A 16,465-nucleotide genomic window follows, 5' to 3' on the forward strand; every position below is an offset into this window, starting at 1 on the left:
ATTCAGGCTCGGAGCGGCTGCTCTTACCTTTGGCCCCTCGAAGCACGAATCCAAAGCCCTCATTGTCTTTTTTCTGCAGGACCACCGTCTTCTCCTCAATAATGCAGTCACTGTAGAGAGAATTCCGGGGACAGCGACCATTATTGTAGCCCGTCATCATCACCGCGGCCGCTCCTCCGCCGGGGACGTTCATCATCATAGCCAATTAATCACCCCAGCTCGCCAGATCCAGGCAGCATGGAGGAAAGAAGGCAGCGAGGGTGCAGGAGGAGCGAAGGAAGAGGGGGGTGGCTACCGGGATAGGCGAGCGTGGCACAATGAGACTTGCAGGGTGGGGGCAGGCAGAGCCGGAGCCAGCCGGAGGAAGGAGTCATACATGGTGGGGCGGCTGCCGAGGGATGGCTGAGCTGGAGGCTCAAGGGGGGCTGGCCAGGACGCCGCCCAGGGCAAAGAAAGTAAGTGGCCCGAACGGCGGCGGCGGCAGCGGCGGCCTCAGCAGCGGCGGCGTCGGGAATGAGCTCCTCCGGCTTGTCCCGACCACACGCATCTTCCAGGGAAGCCCGGGAAAATCAGCCAGAGGAGAAATGAGGCAGCAGTTTTGTTTTGCTTTTCCTTGAAGGGGGTTTAAAATAAAATCAAATCCTATCTGCTCCCCGCACGAGCCGGCAGCAGGCACCAGAGACGCAGGGACCTGCGCGTCGCATCCAGCGCCCCCTCCCTCTCCCGTCCCGGCGCCGGCGGTGTGCGGCAGGCAGGAGCCCCCACAATCATCTGACGAGCCCACAGTGCGCCCGGCGGCTGCCTGGGCGTCATCCCGCGCGAGCATCCGCAGGCTGGGCTGGGAGCGGGCGGGGAGGGGGGAGCGGCTGGGGCTCTCTCTGCATCCCCCCCTCCAGCATCTCCCCGGTCCCTCGCAGCCTTGGAAGGTGGCCGGTGGCCGGTCGGGGGGTGGTGGGGGCTCCCTGGCAGAGGACTCAGGACATTTCGGTGTTAAAGCCCCTGAGGACACCAGCCCCCTCTGGGGATGATGAATTCATTGCTGGGGAACTGGAGGGGGTATGTGGCTGCCCCTTTGAGATGACAAGCTAAAGCCACAACTGCTTGCCTCTAGCCATGGCATTTTTTTTTTTAAGGCAAGAAACCAAAAAAGCTCCAACTTTGCTCTAGTGGCCACAGTGTCCTCTCGCTTTTCCTGCTGGCACTCGCCACATGACCATCCAGCCCCCGAGGCACCCAGAGTGTGTGGGACAGTGCACTGCTCAGTGAGCCTCCAGGCTGCGGCTGAACTGTCCTCCACCCCCACCTTCTGGGTGGCCCGCGGGGGCAGAAGGGGAGTGAGATGAAGGCTGCCGGCACCTCCCCCCCCCCCCCCCCCCCGCCGTAGGACTCTGCTGCTGCCCGGAAGTTAGTGGGGAGCTGGGAAGGCCTCTGCGGAGGGGAGCAGGGAAGGGAGGGAGGCAGCGTGGAGGGAGGCCTCTGCAGGGTCTTGCGGGGCTGTGTGTGAGCCTCGGGGGTGAGGAGAAAGGACACCAGGCCAGCGGCCCAGCCGGAAAAAGCTGCAGATGGGTCATGAGGAACCCACCAGGCCCCCGTCGCACAGGGGCAGTCCCAGGGATGCAAATTTCAAACAAGGCCATGTGCTGACGGACTCTTGGTCCCAGAGGAGTGCGGGTCAGCTCTGCCTGGCACCAGCACCAGGTTCACGGTCTACAGGAAGCACAGGGCCCCAGGTGCAGCCAGCTGGTGACAGCACAGCCACCCCGGATTGGGGGGCCCTGGGGAGGAGGAGGGACGGGGCAAACGTGGATGACAGGGCTCAGTATCCTGGACAAGGGACGAGCAGCGGCCCCTCGATCCTCCCATTTTACAGATGAAGCTGGTGAGGCTCAGAGAGATCGGAGGACCCAGCTAGGGAACGCGTGCTCTTCTCACCACTCCACGCACACACCCCCGACAGCATCAGAGGGTCGTGCATGGAGGCATGCTGGGGTGACCCTGTCTTCCAGGAATAGCCCAGCATGAATGATAGCTTCACAGCCGAAGACCAGGACAATCCAGGTGACTGGTCACTCCCGTTGTCAGCAGCTGGGAGGGGGGTTCTGGCCCCTGACCTTCCTTACCCTGCCCCCTCCCCAGAGACAGCCTGCTAAGTGCAGGGAGGTCCACTCTGGGGAACTCGGTCACAACTGTGAGCCCCTCTTGGCTCATCCCTGGAAGCCCACTTACCCTGCTCAGGGCCACCAAACAAGGGCTGACACAGGGTCAGAGGTCCAGGACCCTGGGAGCCTGGGGGTGAGGTCACATGGTTATTGTGACCTTTAGAAAATGATGGGGCTCTCTAAACCTCAGTTTCCCTGCACAGCAAGAGTGGGTAAGAACAAACCTACAGGCCTCTTGGGATCACCATGGGGTCAGATGAGGCCATGCCATGCTGGTGTGGTGTAATAGGATGCCTCAGGCCGCTGTCCCTGTGACGGCTGCCATTAACCTCCAGCAGGCCTGGTAGGCGGCCAGGACTCTGCAGCCCTAAGGAGGCTGAGCAGGGAGAGCTGGGGCTCTACTGCCATGGATTTAGGGGTCCATGAGACATTGATGAGCAGACCCTCTACCAGGTCCCTCGACCTGTCTCCATGGCCCCCCACAATGAGAACACAGACTTGTGTCCCTCATGGGAAATGCCTTCTAGTCACCACCCATTTTCCCTCTGAACTCCTGAAAGGGGAGTCAGCCCACCCCGGCCCCATGGCTCACTCACGGCCGGGGAGGCGCAAGCTGTGTGACCAGCCTGTGTGTCTCCTGTGTCTCCTTCATGGAAGGTTCTCTAAAGGCCAAGGCTGCCAAAGCCAAGAGCCTCTGCTCAACCCTGCTGTGCACCTGCTGTCTGCAAGAGGAGCTGCTGAGGGTGACCGCCTCCCTGAAACCCTGGAAGGATGATGCCGAACCCTGGGGTCTGGAGCTCAGGGCCCTGCACTCTCCCTGGGGACACATGGGCTGATCAAGTCCATCTCCACCCAGCTCCAAGGGGAACCTGTCATGCGCTCCAGGCGTGCTCACTTGCACTGCTGGGCAGCTCCTCCTGCAGTGCCCAGCGCCATCCAAACCTTGCATCTCCAAGATGACCCAGACCACTTCCTGCCAGCATACCCTGCGACGGGAACTTCTTAGGGCCAGGGGGGCTGCCCAGACACTTGCTAACTGTCTCCCATAGACTAGAGAAGGGCAGGGGCATTCCAGTGTGGCTGGTGGAGGCACAGGCTTTGGCATCACAAGGAGCGTGGTTCAAATCCCAGCTTTGCTTTGACCCCGAGGTCACTGACCTATCAGGCCCCAGAGCCTGCTCTGCAAAATGAGAACAACAAGATACACCTGATGGGTCCTGAGCTGGAGGCCGTGGAGTCGTGCATCCATGCCTCAGAACCAGCCCAGGCAAGCAGCACATGTTCATAACTCCAACAGTTACAAGTGGGATCCCTGTCTGCACACGCCACCCTCTCTTCCCCGGACCCCCTTCCTCCTACAGGGACCCCTCTGATCTCGACATCCAGGGCTAAAACCTTTTCAGTGATTCCTAATGCACCCAAGAACTTAGTTTTTTAAAATTAGAGACGGGGTTTTGCTCTGCCACTCAGGCTGGAGTGCAGTGGTGCCATCACAGCTCACTGTAAGTTTGAACCCCAGGCAGTACGTGATCCTCCTACCTCAGCCTCCCAAGTAGCTGGGACTACAGGCACACACCACCATGCCCAGCTAATTTTTAATTTTTTTGTAGAGACAGGGTCTCACTGTGTTGCCCATGATGGTCTCAAACTCCTGGCCTCAAGGGATGCTCCCTTCTCGGCCTCCCAAGGTGCTGGGATTATAGACATGAGCCACCACACCCTGCTCCATCTGAGAATTTTCTAGCCCACACTTGTAACTGTGCAAAGATCTTGCCCCAAGACTGTAATGGCCCTGTCCTGTTTACTCAGTAAAACACCAAACTGCTTAGTCTCTGACATTAAGAAGGACTGTTTCTAACTTCTCTTTCCGGCATTGTTTCAGGATCTAAACAGCCCCCACTCCCCACCCACCATGAACCCATCTCACTTTCACTCGCAGACAGACATGGGTTTGAATTTCAACCCAGACATTGACCACCTTGACTACTTACAGCCTCAATTTCCTGACCTGCAAAGTGGGGGAGAAACCTCTGGCTTGTAAGTTTTAGGAGCAGCAAGTGAGGCGATGCCCAGTGAATGCCCCATGAGCAGGAGGCTCCTTGTAACCAGGGGAAGCTGCTCTTCTTAGCATCCCCGTCCATCTTCTTGAGCTGGGTGACCCTGGAGAAAACGACCCCTCTGAGCTTGTCTCTTGTGGGGGAGGGGACATTTTCTACAGGGTCAATGGGGGCAGTGACCTCATCCTGCAGACCACCCCAAATGCCCACAGCACCCCGCATAGGCCAGGTGCCCCATGTGTGCCCAGAGGGGATGCAAAATGGGTATGAACTCAAGTCAGGAGCACAGCAGGGAGAAACGGATGTTGGGTGGGAGGTGGGCGAAGGATGACTACAGGGTTTTGAGTAAAAAGGCACCAGAACAATCCCTGGATTCCTAGTTAAACCCAGAAGGTAGACTCAGTGCTGCAGAGGACCTACGGCATGCACCTGGCTTGGCCCAGGAAGTCAGAGAGGAAACAGAAAAGGCAGCCCCAGGCCCTTAGAAACTTTCAATGTTTTGGGGAATTCATGAAAAGCAATGGGACACTCTAGAAGAGTCATTCCTTGAAAGGAGCTGCAGTCACTGTGTCTGAAAGGCGGAACTTGGCAGCACCCCCCATCCCCATGCAATCAGACAGGGGGGTCTCACACGCAGGCCTTAGGAAGGGGCCTTTCTGGAGACAAGAAACCCTCAGAGGCTCCTTCTGCTGGTTCATGAATCTAAAACCTATCCCAGGATGACAGCTGCGGCTGGGTCCGGAAGTTGTGGCATTGAGTTCTGTGTGCTGCCCTAGAACTGTGCTGAAGTCCCTGTGAACCAGAGTCTGCCCTGACCTTGGCCCCTGCCAGCCTGCCCTGCCCCTGCACCAGCAGACCCACTCTCCACATGCAGATGAGATGCACTGCAATCCAGTTTCATGGGGAAATGACCGAGGCGCCTGCACGTTCCCCATGCTGCTGTTGGGACAGCCTTCTCCAAGCCTGTCTCACCCCCTAACCTGCTCACTGACCATGTGCCTGAAGTAGGCACTGTGGGCTCCTTGTAAGCAAATGCCATGCCCTGATCCTCTGAGTATCTCCATGCAACACAACATTGACCCCTGCTTATTGATTGAACAAAAAATGTAATCCAGCGGCGCACTCCCCAAATGTTTTCTGAGCTAGGTGGAAGGGCACTTTGACATGCCCCAAATGTACCCTCTTTTGCCAACATCTGCTTGCAGCAGGAGCTGTGGAAGGTGAAGGGGGTGGGCAACCAGCCCCACCAAGTACAGCTGTGCAGATTGTGCACTGTACAACTATGGAGGAAACCATTGCCATCATGGCCATCACGGCACAGGTACTAATGGTAATTTCGGCACAGAGGGAAGAAAAATGTCTTAAGGAAGGGGCAAGCACCTTTTCCTAGTTCAAACAAAGATGGGGTCTAGGCTGCCCTGGCCACGCTGCCATGGAGAATGCAAGAGGTATCCCTATGGGAGCCATATTGGCTTCCCGGAGACACAACTACCTCCATGTTGATGCCCTCCTGGGAGCCACTTGGAGGAGAGAGCATCAAAGGTTTGCCTGTTTCTGCTCACCCACGGTCCCACTGTATGCTGCAAGAGAGCTTATGGGATACACTTGGAGCACTTAGCACCTTGAAGCAAGACAGGAGGGTTGTGGAGACCCAGGGATGGCCACGCAGCAGGCCCCAGAGGTCTCTCCCCGCTGGCAGGCCTGAAGATGCTCCTGGTGTCTGCCTCGCAAGACCACAGGTGGCCACACACCCTGTGGCTTTTAGCAGTGGCCCGGGTTCCCTTTCTCCCACTGGGCACCATGACAGACTCACAGGGAAGGCTGCGCTTTCCCTGGTCCAGCGGGCAGCAGGTGCCAGTGATGACAGTTGGCGTTTAGGATCTGTCAGTCACTTTAACAAGCTCCCTTGGCAGCAGCACCTGATCCTGGAGGTGATGTCCATTTGGAGGCATGGGAAGCCAGGCCTGAGCTGGCCCAGACGTATGGGCCTGAGGGGCTCTGGGTGGCTCTGTGTGCCTCCCCACACATGGGGTGGATAGATGTGGACATTTTAACTCTGAACACCAGTGTTATTGGGGTAGACCAGATGGCTTTACTCATAGCTCTCAGGATCCCAGCTGGGTTGGTGGCCCCGTCTGGTGACAGCTTTAGTTATTCCGTGATCAGCTGGGACTGGGTTTCAAAGTTCAGAAGTAACTGAGGCCAGTGTCAAGCCGCCGTGTAAATCAATAAATCAATCCAGCTGTTACATCCTGAATACCCACTGAGAGTCAGGGGATGAACTGGGTGCTGGGCATTTAGGAAGGAACAAACCAGGCCCAGTCTGGTCCTTATAGAGTTGTCTGGTGTGGTCAGTTGAATGGTGACTCAACCCACCCAAAAAAATGTGTCCAATTCCTAACCCCCAGCGTCTGTGAAAGTGACGACACTTGGAATTTGGGTCTTTGCAGGTATAATTAGTTAAGGGTCTTGAGTTGAGATCTTCCTGGATTTAGGGAGGGTCCTAAACCAATGACTGTGCCCTTACGCGAGAAAAGAAGAGGGAGGTTGACACCCAGAGGCAGTGCAGAGGAGGCCATGGGAAGGTGGAGGCAGAGGCTGGAGTGATGCGGAGGCTGGAGTGATGTGGCCCAGCTGAGGAGCACCGAGGACTGCAGGCCAACAGCAGAGGTGGAGGAGGAAGACTCTCCCCTGGAGCGCCCGGAGGGAGCGCGGCCCTGCTGTCATCTTGGTTTTGGACCTCTGGCCTCCAGGGCTGTGACAGGTAAGTGACTTCTCTTGTTTTGAGCCCCCTAGTCTGTGGTGATCGTTAGAGCAAAGGCCGGGCAAGTGAGGAAGATAAACATCAATCCACAGTCACAGAAATGTGTGCCTTCAACAGTGCAGGACGTGGTTCTGTGAGAACCATACGGGCACCTGGAAGACTTCCTGGAGGAGGAGGACTGAAGTATACATAGGAGAATGGGTTGGAGGACTGGGGAGGGGACAGAAGAGAAAAGAACATTCCAGACAGAGTGGGGTTGGAAGGTAGGCAGCCGGCCCTGATGTCTGAAGGGCCGTGATGAGGCGGGAGGGCAGGAGCAGCTGACCACAGGGGGCTGCAGACGTTGGCTGCCTACTCACCCAGGGCAGTCTAGGGACACAGCTTGGCGGTGACGCACAAGTGCAGGTGTCAGCAGGGCCCCAGCCACTCACGCTTTACCCCAGTTTCACCCATGAGGGCTGAAATGGCAGAAGAGCTGTTGCCCTATGGCTTTTCCTGGCGTTCTTTCCGGTGAGGCCCGAATCCTTCTGGAATGACTCAGGGTCAACTTGCACCTGTGCCAGGAACTTCCATCCAATGATCATGCTTCCATCTGAACAATGCACAAGCACGAGTCGGCTGCTGCTGGCTGAGGAGGCTCCCTGGCCATCAGCGTGAACACTGTCGTGCTCCTGCCTAGAAGCCCTGGCTGTTCTCTTAAAGCAGCTGTGAGTGGTCTGTGGGGAACGGTGGATGACAGAGTTCCCACCTCTGCCTCTGTGCAGGGTGGGGCTTCCAAGGTCAGAGTGGGGCTGAAGCGACGGTGGTTCCTTTGGCAGGGGTTGGACATCGGATGAGGCACTGATGTCAGAACGTGTGCACGTGTGAGGTCCAAGGTCCAAGACCAGCAGAGGAGGGGGCTGCACATCTGAGCATTCGGTGGGGGGCGTTGCACATCCCAGCACTGGGTGGGAAGGCAGAACTGGAGCAGCCGACCTGCCCTGGGTGTGCGGAAGGGGCCTCCAGAGCCACCGGGCAGGAGGCAGCGGGGCTGTTTCCACAACCAGGCCCTACAGGTCCAGACTCCAGCTGTCTCCGAGGGTTGCAGGGACCCCCAAATGTGTCTGCAACCTGAAAAATAAAATTCACCGGCTCCAAAATCCAAAGAGAAAACAACAGTGCAGTTAATCTCTGTTGAATTCAGTGTCTCTGATATTTAACATGGGGTCAACGTCACGACCCATTTAAGCTGGTATCCATAAACGCATCACTTCATTGCGTGTAGAACCACTCGGAGGGCAGGTGTTCCCACCTTGCAAGAATCCTTGGGTGTGCTGATGGCGGCTGGGGAATCACAGGAGCTGCTGGGGAACGATCAGTGTATCACTCATGGCCAAACAAGTTCAAAGGCGGAATGATTAAATCACTTCCGAATGTTTTTCATGGCAGAAAGGTACATTGAACATGGGCTGTGGGTGTGATGTCTGATCAGACCCAGGCGGGGGCCGCTGGAATGCAGGGGGGTGGAGCAAGGTCCATAGAGGTGGGTGGTGGGACCTGGGAAAGCCAGGAAGGACTCCCCACAGAGAGACTGGGTGGTACGTTTATTGCCCCTGAAAGTCCTTCCCAGAGCAGCTGGAGCCAGGAGATCTGCCTTCTCCAAGGCAGGGAAGGGCCTGAGAGCAGCTTCGCTAAATCATTCCTGGTGTAATCGCATTTCAGTGGCAGGGCCTGGTGAAGGCAGGAACTGGAGCACTATATTAGAAAGAGGATCCTCCAGGGAACGGTGATGGCAGTGGATGTCCTAGAAATTTCCGGGCTCTGCCAATCAGGAAAGATGAGGCTAAGCAGAGAGCTTTCAGCAGTTCCGTGGGGGGTGTTGAGGTGAGGACCCAACAGGTGTCCCAGCTCAGCGGAGATGCCAGCTCGGGCGCTTTGGCCGCCGGGTGCGGGCAGCCAGCCCAGCTCACCGTGGCAGAGCTGGCTGCAGGGCAGCACAGAGGGCCGCTTGACAGGCGGGGCAGGCTGCGGGAGAACAGGAGGGTTTCCCCGTCATCTGTCACTCCCAAGGGGCATGGGGGAGCTTCTCAGCCCATGACCACACATGCAGCTGCTCCCAGCATCCTGCTTCCTGGTCGGAGAGTTACAGTGTGTGATGCTGCTCTCTTGCCCTTCCTGCATAACTCACAGGGGAAATGATGCCCAACACCCAGTGCCATCCTGGTGCCTGAGTGACAGCCCCGGCCAGCCTGCTCCTGGGGAGGCCATTGCTGTTTCCAGGGCAGGAGGTGATGACTTTGGGCAATTCCTGCACGGAGGGGACTCCTCCTGGCTCCCAGGAGCCACTCTCACCCACGGGCAGGGGGCTGCGTCGCTTCACGTGGCATCAGGAGGGCAGTGGTTCTGTACTCATGCAGCCCGCACACCCGTGCCCAGAGACGTGCGCTGGCGGAAGCCATTTCTCAAATCGGCAATTATGAAAACGCCCTGCCTGGCGCTTATTATGACCATTTTCCTCCTCATTGCTAACATGATAAGCAATGCAAGTTTTTCCTAATAGAAACAATAATGTACAAAGAACTTGATTCAAATTAAATTGTCTCATTACTTTGTAATAAATCACCCACAAGCATTTCCTGAGCACTACCAGGCATGTTACCTGCCAGGAACGGCTGGCGGAGGAGACAGATACGGCTTAACTGCGCTCATGATCATGACGGGGTGTGATCAGCGCTCCCTGCCGAGACGAACGGAAACGTCGTCTAGGAGGGAGAATGCTAGGAGGGAGAATGCCGGCCTTGGAAGCTGAGCACCCCGGTGGAACCCCAGCTTCCCCAAACCAGCGCCGTGCCCCTGGCCAAGTTCCTCAACCTCGTCGAGCGCCAGTATCCTCACTTGCCGACTACAGATGTCAACCACAGCCTTGAGACCACAGTGGGGTGGGAAGCTCCTTGTTTAAAAGGCCCCTGGCCAGGATTCAGCACTCAGCAGGGGCTGGAAGCCTATTAGCATGTGAGAATGCACCTTAGAACTTGCTTCATTCTGGAGACCTTATGCATAAACAGATATTTTCACTTGTCCCCAGGTAAAAGACTCTCCTACTGAGATCAGCAGAGGCCTGCCCTTGGGTGTCCTTCCTTATGGAGAGCAAGACACACGGGTGTGTTAGCCAACAAGGAGAAAGTCTCCACACTGTGTGTGTCTCACAGGTGGGCGGGTCTCTGCACACAGGGCTGTGGGCAGATGGGATGAGGGCAGGGGGCCCCCAAGCAAGGGATGCCAGGATGCCTCCCTGTGCTTCCAAAGCTGGCACGGACTCTGCGGTGCCAGGCAGAACACCCAAGTGCTGGCCCAAACCCGAGGAGCTGTCCCGAAGTGAGCTCTTTCCTTCCCCCACAGCCAACCTGTCTGCAAGTACCATGAGTATCTCTATTCTGAGCCCACCGAAAAGTCTCCTCTGAATTCACTCTTTATGTAAAAACCTTAAATCGCACTGTATCTCCCCCACTTAAAACACCCCAACAGATCCCCACCATACTTTTCTTTTCTTTTCTTTTCTTTTTTTTTAGAGGGGGTTTTGTTCTATCGCCCAGGCTGGAGTGCAGTGGCGCGATCTTGGCTCACTGCAACCTCCATCTCCCGGGTTCAAGCGATTCTCCTGCCCCAGCCTCCTGAGTAGCTGGGATTACAGGTGCCCGCCACCATGCCTGGCTAATTTTTATATTTTTAGTAGAGACAGGGTTTCACCATGTTGGCCAGGATGGTCTCAAACTCCTGACCTCAGGTGATCCACCTGCCTCGGCCTTCCAAAGTGCTGGGATTACAGGCGTGAGCCACCGCACCCAGCCTCCCCATTATAATCGAGGATAAAATCCAAATTCTCCACCATGGCTAAGACCTTTTGTGATCTGATTCATGCCCCTTCTCCTCCTGACTCCTCCCATTCCAGCCATGCTGCCATCCTCTCTTCCTCCAGCAGGTCACACTCATCTCCATACAGTGCCTTTGCGTTGCCTGTGCAATTCTCAGGACACTGCTCCAGGTCTCCCCGAGCCAGGCTGCTGTCCCTGCAGGTCCCCTGGGTCACCTCCAGAGATGGGCCTTGCCGCCTGGTGGCTGCCGTCCTCCTGTGTCCCCAGCCCTCCAGCTTTTCTCTCTGCTTTGCTTTCTTCTGGCCAGTTACTATGTTTGAAATTGTGATTTGCTTGTTCACTCATTTGCTGTCTGACTCCCCCAGTAGCATGTGAGTGCCCCCGAAGGCAGGACGGTTCTGCCCACCACACTCTGCAGCCTTGGATGGTGCCAGCCACCGGTGTTATTTTTGGAAGGAAGGAAAAGTGCTGTTCTAGGTGGAGAAGGCCCACTTTCTAGTCCTGGCTCTGGCAAGAACTGGCAGTGGGACCCTGGACAGGACCCTCAACCACCCTGAGCCTGGGTTTCCCTGTCTGCAAAATGAAAGACCAGGATATCTGAGCAGAAGCTTCATCAGTGCTCCTGACGCAGTGAAGGAAGCCTGAGCTGGAACCTCCTATGTGGTCTTTGATGCAGGCTGGGTGTCCCCCTGTCCTGATGTTTCCTGACAAAGGGGTTTTCTGGGATATGGGGCTGTCAGTTTTAAAACCAAGATGGTCCTGGACAAATGGGGTGAGTTGGTCGCCCTCCCAGACCACCCCTTGTGCCTGGAGTACAGTACTCGTGGCTCTATTCAAAACCATTCTCCCACATCCCTCCAATTCGGCGGCCCTCGAGACCCTGCAGGCTGGTGGGAGCACCGCCACTGAAGGTCCAGGCAGCCTGCAGCGACAGGTTTGCCCAGGGCACATGCCTCCACTAGCAGCAGGGCCAAGTCACACTGAAGCCTCAGCCTTTGACTCTGAACTGAATGTTCTTTAAAAAAAAAAAAAATCAGGGGAACAGTACAACTGCCTGGCATTTTGCTGTGAGTGCAGGAAGGGACTGTTGATGACTTTTCCTTCATTCGTTAATTAAAATGACAGGCCAAGCCTGCCCCATCTGTCTGTCTCAAAGCTCGCCCACAAAGACTATGCTGGCGGGCCATGGGACAGGCCACAGGGGTCTCCTTGTGAGGCAAGTTCCCAAGTCCCTCTGGTGGGGGTGGGGAGTAGATGGCCCCACAGCTACAAAACCAGAAATGTCCTCCTCTCCCGGGAACCAGACTCAGTGTGACAGTCACCTGATGTCCTGGGCTTTGTAGGGAAGGCTGATTCTAGGGCTGGGGGCCCACCTGCAGCCCGTGGTCCCCCCACCAGGATCACCTGCCCAACCTGGATGGCACAGAGCTGTTGAGTGGGAGGCCATGAGAAACCCAGGCCAGGCCCATGCCGGAGGAGAAGGCCACCGCTGCCGTCCACCCCTGGCCACCAACCTCCCTCCACTCACTAGGGCCACTGAAAAGTTTGCTTCTCTTCCAAGTGCTGATGCTTCATTAAGAGACTGGTGTCACCAGAGGGGCAGTTGTAAAAACAGTTAAAAGTAGGAGGCTCATATAATTTGGCTATCTGTCCCCTCCAAATCCCATGGTGAAATTTGATCCCAATGTTGTTGGTGGGGCCTGGTGGGAGCTGTTTGGGTCATGGGAGTGGATTCCTCATGAATGGCTTGGTTCCATTCTCCCGGGGCTGAGAGAGTTCTTACTCCTAGTTCCCACAAGATCTGATTGTTAAACAGAGTCTGGCACTTTCCTCTTCTCTCTCTTTCCTCCTCTCTTGCCAAGTGATGCCAGCTCCCCTTAGCCTTCCGCCATGAGTGGAAGCTTCCTGAAGCCCTCACCAGAAGCAGATGCTGGCACCATGCTTCCTGGGCAGCCTGCAGAACTGTGAGCCAAAGAAACCTCTTTTCTTTATCAATTACCCAGGCTCAGGCATCCATTACTGCAATGCAGCTGAACTAAGATAGAGGCTGACACATTGTAATGGGAAGTATTTTAATGATGTCCCTTTTTTTTTTTTTTTTTTTGAGACGGAGTTTTGCTCTTTTTACTTGCCAGCTTGGCATGATCTTGGCTCACTGCAACCTCCAACTCCCAGGTTCAAGTGATTCTGTGACCTCAGCCTCCCAAGTAGCTGTAATTATGGGAGCCCGTCACCAGGCCTGTCTACTTTTTGTATTTTTAGTACAGACGGGGTTTTGCCATGTTGGCCAGGCTGGTCTCGAACTCCTGACCTCGGGTAATTGGCCTGCCTCGGCCTCCCAAAGTGTTGGGATTAGAGGCGTGAGCCACAATGTCCAGCCAATGATGTCCTTTGGAAGGGGTTCTGCAAATGTTCTAGACCAGGCAACGGCCCAGAGAGTGAACATTCCAGGCTTTGAGGGTGGATGGGTGGTCCCTGTTGCAACTACTCACTCTGCTAGTTGTGGCGCAGAGGCAGCCATGACAATATGTAAATGATGGGTGGGGCTGTGTTCCAATAAAACTTTATTTACAAAAACAGGCAATGGGCCAGATTTGGCCTGTGGGCTGCAGTTTCTAAAGATAGGCTCTAAATATTCTAACGACATTTAAGTCCACACAAATAATACATGTACATGGCATATAACTATGTATAATAAAAACTAAGAAAAGTCTCAATCTTGCTGCAGAAGCCATGCTGACATTACTGTGTACAGGTGTGCCTGGCTTGATGTAACACCTGAGCTCTGGAAAAGAGGCGAGGAGAACGCGTTTTAGAAATGAGATCATCTGTGAGATGCCTGAGAGGTTCAGAAGGATCACATGGGGAGTACTTTCTGGAAAACAAAGAAACACCTCTTTACTTTGTCTAGGTTTTTATGCTCTGGTTGGCTCCAAGTGGGGATAGACCTGAATTCTGGCTTAATGAGTAATAATTCATAATTAGAGTAATTAGTGTAATTATTATGCTACGGCCTTTGAGCACCTTCCACACACCAGGCGTTGTTCTAAGTGTTCTGTGGGTTTAACTAATTGAATCCTCATAATGACCGTATGAGGCAGGAGCTGTGATGACGCTCACTTTACAGGGGAGCAAATAAAGCAGAGAGGTTGAGTGATTTGCACCAGAACACAGAGCTGGAGGCAAAGCCAGGCTGTCTGAACCACTGTGGGTTACTGAACGATAGTGATACTGAAGCACTGTTGATTCCTGGCCAGGTGGGAGCCAGTTCCCCGACAGCTCACAGCCCTCCCAACCCAGACAATGACAGAGAGAAAGGAAAGAACCCTCAGGGGAGGCGTTGGTCCTAGCAGCATGTTCTGGAGAAAGAACTGGAGAAGGAATTGGTGATTTACTGTCCTGCCAGTATCTGAGCTGCTGGGAGGGCACCCTGGGATGCTCTGAGAAGATTTTGCCAGGAGATCCTGCTCTGTATCAAAAAATTTGAAATTGGAAATGGTGGACCAAATGCTGGGCTGGGTAATGCCAGGGAGGAAGGACACGGTGGGGTGAGCAAGGCCAAAGGCAAAGCAAGGCCCCACACCTAAAAATGGGTGCAGGAACATCTGGATAAACGTTTACAGTTCACGCCCCATGCTGGTTATGCCTGTGTTTTATGATTCCCATCTCAATGAACTGGCAATGTGTCAGAAGACAAGGCATCTCCTGGGCACAGCAGGTGTGTGCTGGTCTGTGGTTCACACTTTTACTCCCACCTACAACACTCTATACCTGCTATCTCTATCAGTTGAACTCCTATTCATTCTTCAAAGCCCACTGCAATAGCCACCACTTCCGAGAGGACCTTAATGCTGTCCCTCACGTGACACTGTGTGCTTAGAGGGAGGGGACTAAGTCTTCTTTCTCCCCCACACCCAGCTCCTGGCGCAGACTCTGGCACTCTTCCCAGCTTGCTGCCTGCTGCAGCGGCTGGAAAAGCCAGACACTTGCTATTGCAGCCTCTCCTGCAGTTATGGATGGTCATGACCCTATGGAATAGTTTTGGCCAAGGAGACCCAAGGCCAAGCGGACCCAAGGTCCGCTGGGACCTCTGGGAAAGGCTGGACTATTTGGAAAGGGAGTGGGGGCTGGGGAAGTGCTCCCTGGCACCCCCTCCTTTACGTTCCTGAGTAGGACGTGCTATGGGGACATCATACTTGGAGCTATGGCTGCCATCTTGCCACCATGAGGGAGAGGCCAAGAGGCCTTCAGAGATGTCACTGCCCATGCAATGGATGCTAGCTGTGCCCTCCTCTGGACTCGCCATTGTGGTCTCAGCCACTGTGAGTGAGGTTTTTTATTACTTGCAGCCAAATGCTTTCTAATGAACATAATGTGAATATTTGGAGCTTGGAGTGAGGGGGCAGGGTAGTTATAAATTAGAAGATACGGGCAAAACACTGGGATGGCTTCCTGACAACTTAAGAGGTCTCCGAGTTATATTCTGGGTTGGGAAACACTGACCCAGCCCTTATTCCTTCAAGGACTCTAGTCATTGGCAAGGAGGATTCATGAGCCCCGGTGACACAGATGGGGGCCCTGCTCCATATTCAACTGTCCAGAGAAGATCTAGTCACAACCCCTCATCTCAAATGAACTTTGGTTCAGAAAACAGAGAACTAAGGAAAAGTGGTTTCCTTGGACTCAACCGCTCTGAATTTCCCACTAACCACAACACTGACTTCCTGAGCAAGCTGGCTAATCCCACGTATACAGGCAATTACTTGTACATCACAGGGCTGGGGACAACACACACCAAGGCTGAGAAATCTCTAAAAAGCCAAGTGAAGTAAAGAGAGACAGAGTTTAGGTACAGAGGGGAACTTAGCAACGGAGTGGATCAGAAGATACAGCCAAGGCCCACGGTCTGGTCTGGACCTGATGAGTGGATGTCTGAGGCCAGACGCTGCCTCTGCTAATGGGTCCCTCTGCTAGACCTGAGGACCAGCCTGTCCACAGACTGGGCTTCCAGACACCCCAGACAAGCCACACAGTTGCAAAGTCTTTGTCATTCAATGCATCCAGCTGAGCGGCCAACATCCTCCTCTTGGATTCAGCACGTGGTGCCGAGTCTCCTCTATCCTTTAAGTGTTCCTAGAACCCGGGCCACCACCCACGATTCTGAAAGTTGGCCTCGCTCGAATGAAACCCTGCCTTCCCTCTGACCTTCCATGACACCACTGATGCCCTGTCTTTGTGACCGGACCCTTGGCCACAGCATGGGGGCTGAAGCGTCTCCCAACAAGATAAAGGTAAGGCCGGTTGCCCCTGGACAACCCTGCTCATTGCACCCACCCAAGGAAGTCCACCATTAATATGACCACGTCCACTGCTGAGATGACCTCCAAGAAGCGGGCAGGCAGGGAACCCTCAGAGCACCAGGTCCAACACAGCACGTCCCACCAGAAGCCCCGTTGAGGGCTCCGGGAGCCAGGCTCCCCCTGAGCCCGAGATGCCCACTCCCTCTCACACTGCTCTGCACTCGACCACCAAAGCCAGGGTCCTTGCATACCCATTTCCCAGATGTGTGCAAACTTCTCACTGAGGAAGACACATCTTAAGAACGAGCTGCTTGTCCCAGTCGTAGGCTCGCTC

General features: G+C 55.0%; 1 protein-coding gene across 2 annotated transcripts in view; it reads right to left on the reverse strand.

Moving 5' to 3' along the window:
• The window catches only part of SHANK2 (SH3 and multiple ankyrin repeat domains 2), a 697,015-nt gene that overhangs the window by 194,811 nt on the left and 485,739 nt on the right, over positions 1-16,465 (reverse strand). For both annotated transcript variants that reach the window (XM_063608635.1, XM_055093718.2), the window contains one exon: positions 28-110. In XM_063608635.1, coding sequence (XP_063464705.1) covers positions 28-110 — 83 coding nt within the window. The remainder of the gene's footprint in view (positions 1-27; positions 111-16,465) is intronic.

Source organism: Pan paniscus, chromosome 9, assembly GCF_029289425.2.
Source record: "Pan paniscus chromosome 9, NHGRI_mPanPan1-v2.0_pri, whole genome shotgun sequence".
In the NCBI taxonomy this organism is placed as follows: Eukaryota; Metazoa; Chordata; class Mammalia; order Primates; family Hominidae; genus Pan; species Pan paniscus.